Here is a 6,145-nt window from a genome sequence, read left to right as displayed (position 1 = left end):
AAACTGTCACGCCATCAATAGCAACCAACTTCTGATCCTGCAAATGTGCCGGGTGACCTGAAGAAATCAGCACCCCGGAGGCTACAGCTGAGGCTGAGGACCAAGCTCACTAACCAAGCTTCCAGCATCACCAAAAACCAGCACCCTGACCAAGACAAGGCTCCATGGACAGCAAAATGCACCAACACCCAAACAATCCTGCTGTGCTTTGCCTGTAGACAGCATTGCACGGGGAACCCTGCTCCTCACACCCACCTCACATCACTGTGCCTCTCCTTCCCACACGAGATTTGCTTCAGCTGCTCCACAAGCATCCCCTGCAATGCTGTGCAGCTGGGCCAGAGAGCCACACCGTGAGCTTAGGGGGGCTGAGTGGGGTCCTGAGCAGGGGAATAGGGCACAGCTGTGCCTCACACCCTCTCCAGCTACTCACCAAAGCCTTACCTGTGACAGCATGTTTGCTGGGCTCACCAGTGAGGTCCAGGGGCCATCTTTCCAATGCTCTCCTGGCCCATTGCGATGCCTCGGTGCTCCCATCTGCCAGCCCCGCTCCAGCACCCCTCCCCGCATCCCTGCCCATTCCCAGTGGCGCAAGGGGAGAACGCGGGGTGGCCTTGGCCCCCGCGGCAATGAGCACCACAACCAGACGGAGCGGCCACATGGAACAATCGTTTTAATGGATAGGCAGAGAGAGCCCCCTCGCCGCCCGCCTGCCCGCGCCCGGGCCCCCCGCGTGCCCCCCGCCACCGGCCGCAGGGAAGGAAAGGAAATCGAAGGAGGAAAACCAATCGCAGGAGAAACCCCCGCCGAAATGGATGGCGAGGCAACAGGTCCTGCGCCTCAGCAAGGGCCGGTTGCTTCACCTTCTTTTTCTTATTTCTTTTGTGGGCTTTTTTTTATATATATATATATATATATATATATATACACACACACACACGCACACACACACATATACATACACATATATATATATATATATATATATAAATAAAAAAATATAAAACTGAGCTATATAGATCTCCCTCTGTCCCTCAGCTCGCTTTATTCCACCGCGAAGGGGCTGGGGCCACGTGGCAAAAAGCGACGGAGAGGGGCCCCGGTCCCCCGTGACCCTTTGTCCCCGGTGACCCGAGGGTGGAAAGGCGAGGGCGTTCAGGGACGTGTGGACTGAGACGCTCGTCTCGTTGAGAACCGATACACACCTAACTCCATATACAGCATGCAGTAATGGCAGCGGAAGGACCCTGCTGGGAACCGTGGCTAAACTCTAACAAAAAAAAAATTATATATATATATATGTATATTTATATATACTGTATATATATATCCCGTAAAAAGATTCAGCGTCTCCCTCCACCTCAACGCGCGGCGAGTGTCGCCCGTGCCCTCGGCAGGAACTGTCCAGACGACTGCTTTTGGGCCGGTTTTGGGGGGGTTCAGCACAGGACTCCTCCTCCTCCTCCTCCTTGCCGGGCTCACAAGCCTCCTTGGCTGGTCACCTCCTCGGCAAACAAACTTCTCTCCGCTTGCTCCCCCTCTCCTGGATTGTTTTTTTTTTTCCTTTTTTTTTTCTTTTTTTCCCCTCTTTTTTTTTGCATTTCTGTTTTTTAGGAACTAAGAGTTCTAGGCTCATATCAGAAAATACAATTAATAAAATTAACCATGACTCAGAATCCCTTATCATTCACGATGTCCACGGATGGTACGATGAAAGTGTGGCTCGATGCCGGTCTCCTTCCTCCCTTTCCCTTCACGGTGGGGTGGTAACTGTTGAAGATCTATATATCTATACATATATATATATATGTATACATGGAGAAATATATATATATATATATATTCTGAAACACGAATGGCAGCACAGTCCATGAGAAGACGGGGAAATCTTGGCAAAGGAGAAAACCGGTGTGTCTGGATGGAGGGTCCCACGGGAGGGAGCAGGCGGGCGGGGGCGGTGAAGAGGACAGGGCAGGGGGCAAGCGCCACACTCTGATGGCCCCATCCATCCTCCGTCTGGCCCGTGGCAGAGAACGGCGAAAACAGGGGGAAGAAGTGGCAGGGGACAAAAAAATAAAAGAATAGGGTGAAAAGAAAAAGACTCAGTCGCATTGCATCTTCAGCAGGAAGCCTTGGATTATTAATTTTTTCCCTTTTCTCTCCATTCCAAATTCCCGTTGTGGTTTTTTTTTTTTGCGTGTTTTTCCTCTCTCCCCCTCCCCCAGGTGGCCTGGCCGGATACTCTCTCAATTCTTATGATTATTTTCGGAAACGGTGAACACTTCTTCTTCTTCTTCTTCTTCTTTTCTTCCTCTCCTTTCTGCTTGCACTCGCTGGCCATGGTCGTCGCCGCCGCTACTCCGCGGGCCGGCTCTCGGGTCAAAACTGGCGGGCGAGGTGGGCGAGCGGGAGGAGCAGCAGCCACGCGCAGCTGCTTCGCCGCCACGCGCCGTTGTTCCCGTCGTGCACTGCGCCGGGGCCTGCGGGAAGGGACAGGAACGCCCGCGTGGTTGGTCACAAAGTCAACAAATAGCAGAAACCACGAGAGAAAGATTAAAACCAAAAAAGTCACGCTATTTGGGGCCCTGGTGGTGTTGCACGTGGTGGGATTGCTCTGTGGTAGAGCTCTCCGGGTGTCCCCCTCCATCTGTGCTGTCCTCAAGAATGCAGGAGCAGCCGTCCCTGTCCCCACCAATGCTGGTCTTTGGGACAAGATCCCCTGCGGTTCCTTTTCAGCCCTAAGTCCCCATCCCGAGCCCACTCCCTGTGCATCACCACCATCCGACCTCCCTCAGCCCCCTTCACCCTCCTCCAAACTGGTCCCAATTTTCCAGCCATACTTGTAGGGGAGATGACAGTTTTTGCCCAGCACATTCTGCCCACCCCAGGGTGACCACCCTGTTGTTCCCCACTAGTGTCCCTTGGGAGGGACAGTAACCACCTGCCCACCCTGCAGAGACAGTGCCAGCAGCACTACATTGAGGAGTTGGTGTTTTGCACCTCTTCAGAGTCTCTGTGGGGCTCAGTATGGGCCCAAACCACCTCAAGGAGATGGGATGAGGAGGCTGGTCAAGAAGAGCCAAGCCCACCCATCTCTGGGGATCACAGGGGGTGAGGAGTTCAAAGCTCACTGTGGAAAAATATGTGGAGGGTATCTTAGCCAATGGCTTTCACCAAAACACCCATTTTTTCACCACATAGTTGGCCCAGGAAAAGACTAAGGTGGGAAAAGACCTCAGAAAGGCATCCATGCTGGTGTCCTGTGGAAGCAGGGCTGACCACAAGGTCTGATTCACAACTGCTTTTGAAACCCCAGGACACGTTCCCTCCCTTCGAAACCTGACCGGGGCACTGAGCATCAGCAACCATCTGGTTTCCCACCAGTAACACTCCCCAGCACACTCAGCCACCTCACACCTCACAAATCCAGGCACCAAATCCAGGTCTCACACACTACCTCCACAGACATCTACAAGTCATCCCAAGGACTGACCACTCAATTCATCACAAATGAAGCCACCCCAAAATCAAGATGACACCAAGCCAGTTGGCCGGACAGTAAGATTGCACAGCAGAGAGCTGGCTGTTCTGGCCGAATAACACCAGGAAGGGGACCAAATGCCTGTCCACCCCTATCTCATCCCATAAAAAAGACACTGGAAGCATCCCAGAGGAGGAAGGACCTGCCACAAGACCCACTGGGAAAGCAGCCCGAAGGCATCCCTGCTTTGCCCTGGCAATGGGGAGGGAACGGGTCACCATGGGATGGGGACAGGCATGCAGAGGGCACAGACCACCACCAGACAGGCACAGTAGGCTGGCAGGGAGGGGGCAGGATGGGAGGGCGGCTAAGAAAGCCCTAATTCATCCCTACACCAGTGAAAGCAGTGGGGTTGTGGGGCAGGAGATCCAGGCGGTGGGTGCTGCGGCTCCCGCTGAGATGAGTTGTGGTGGGAGCCAGAGGGGCCCAAGGGGAACAGCAGGGGAAACACTGGCGTTGTGGGGGACCCCCAAATTACTGACCTTTCCAGGGTGTCAGAGCAGTAGTTGTCTCTTCTAAAAATTAAAGAACAAGTGAAAGTTAAGGCAAAAGGACAATGGAAAGCGTAGGCTCGAGACACCTCCCTCAGCCTGCCCTCGACCTGGGGCGGGAAAACCAGTGGATGGGGTAGAAATGGGATCTGTTGCCCAAATCACACTCCACTGCTGTGGGGCCATGGTCCCCTCATCTCGGAGGGAACATGAGATGAGCTGAATACGGGACCTCAGACCTGGCAAAGCCTGTAGTTGCACCCTGTGCAAAAGGCAAAGCACAGGGGCTGGGATTTGCGGGATGCAGGGGGTTCACCTCTCCCCCATGAGTTCAGGGCCCAACCCTCTTGCTAACCCTGCAACATCCCAAATAGATTTATGGCCTGACAGCCGCCTCTGGGAGCAACATGGACTGTGTGATGGGTGAGAAGCAGAGGGTTGGTTTTTTTCCCCAACTCCACAGAACGATGTGGTTTTCCTGAGCACTCTATCACATCCCAGACAGCACCAAATGAGCCGCTGAATGAGGCGGCAGGTCTGGAATAACGAGTGCTACATGTTAAATAAAGCACTAGTTGACCTCCCTGAAAAATTAGATTAAAAAAAGGATTAAAAGATGAATGCTACATTAGCCTCTCACACAACCCCAAAAAGGCTCATGTCACAGTACCTGCACAGATTAAACCTCCCTTTGTAGGGGGAAAACTCCAAAACACTCACTAAGTTTCAGTGAAAAGGGACCAGTCACAAAATCGTCCCACAAAACCTCACAGAAGAGACATTTCTCATGCGCAGGTAGCGCAGCCACCGCATCCACTTGCCTCTTATCTTCCATTAAATAAATAAATATATCGATAAATAAAGGCACATTAATCGCCAGATTGAAGACACTGGTTGCTTAGGGACGGGTGAGTTCAGCCCTATGACACTTGGGGCCATCACACTGCTAATGATCAGGGAGGGGTTGTTCTTGGGGGTGCTGGGGAGCCCTGCACCAGGAGATGGGGGCCCTGGTATGCCATAGTCTCCTCAGGGAACTGTCGCCCCCCAATTGCTAAAGATTGAATGGATCATTCAAACGATGCAGCTTTATGGAAATTACAGGTGCCCAAAGGAGTCTGATTTTGTTCCCTGATGGAATTCACAGTCAGACCACAAAGCTAAGGGGGGATCCTAAAATAAGCTCAGGCTTCTGTGGGATGCTTCCCTGGGTCTCACCCGACACTGCCATCACAGCACTAGTCCCACAAATGGGTTAGAAACCAAGGAACTAAGAGCTCTTCAACAGGGAGATGTCATCTTTGCTTTCAGGCTGTTCATCCAGCCTGGATCTGCAGATGCCGAACCGAAGGCCCCCACTAATTAAGATTTTAACTTCATAAACACATTGGAAGGCTGCAACATCACAGCTAAGGATATGGCTCGGGCTATGTTGGGCACTTGGCATGGCCACCCTACACCTGCAGCACAGGTGGAGCCAGGCCTGGGTGGCTCTGCAGTGCCAGAGGTGTTGGTATCCCTAAAACATGGGGTTATTGGATTGCCAAGAAGGCTGGCGAGGAAGAGAACTGAGATAGTTCCTAAGCAACACTAATGACGGCTTAGCACAGGTAAACCTTCATCACACACAGCTTGGACTTTATTGGGGGAGCAAACGGGTCTGAGCATCCAAGATGGGATGAACTCCTCTGTCACAGCTCAGGGGAACCTGGCCCAGCTGCCAGTATCAGTGGCAGGGAAGGACAGACCTATCCTGTGATGCCTCCCCGACCCCACGGCTGTGGTGTGGCCCCTGGCAAGGCCCGACATTCTCTACTGTCCTTAAACAAACTGCTCCCCTCTCCATCCAGCCCCTCCCCAAGACATGGACAGCACTTCCCAGGGCCTCCACATGCCTCCCATGCTCTGCTGGCCCAGCACACTCCAGAACCCAGCACATACTGTGAGACAGCTCCCTGTCCCGGGGAGCTTTGCATGGCCAGGGGCACAGCCTGCCCTGAGCCATCCCCATGGAGCCGGGGGATGAGGAAGGCTCATCTGTCACGCTGCTCTGCTCCCCTCTGACCACACAATAATGAGAGACAAGGAGATGACCAGGCACAACAACCAGGTG

At 53.1% G+C, this 6,145-nt stretch overlaps 1 protein-coding gene across 4 annotated transcripts in view; it reads right to left on the bottom strand.

Annotated features, from left to right (window-relative positions):
• Nucleotides 1–656: 656 nt before the first annotated feature.
• LOC116455711 (protein CEPU-1) overlaps nt 657–6,145 on the bottom strand; it is a 355,205-nt gene continuing 349,716 nt past the window's right edge. For 3 of the 4 annotated variants that reach the window (XM_032133928.1, XM_032133931.1, XM_032133927.1), the window contains 2 exons: nt 4,024–4,056; nt 657–2,480 (listed from right to left, as the gene is read on the bottom strand). In XM_032133928.1, the coding sequence (XP_031989819.1) occupies nt 2,380–2,480; nt 4,024–4,056 (134 nt within the window). In that variant the 3' untranslated portion in view covers nt 657–2,379. The remainder of the gene's footprint in view (nt 2,481–4,023; nt 4,057–6,145) is intronic. The other variant, XM_032133930.1, reaches the window with a different exon arrangement.

Source organism: Corvus moneduloides, chromosome 25 (assembly GCF_009650955.1).
Source record: "Corvus moneduloides isolate bCorMon1 chromosome 25, bCorMon1.pri, whole genome shotgun sequence".
Lineage (NCBI taxonomy): Eukaryota > Metazoa > Chordata > Aves > Passeriformes > Corvidae > Corvus > Corvus moneduloides.
The sequence above is the reverse complement of the archived record's forward strand: the minus strand, read 5'-3'. Positions and strand labels throughout refer to the sequence as shown.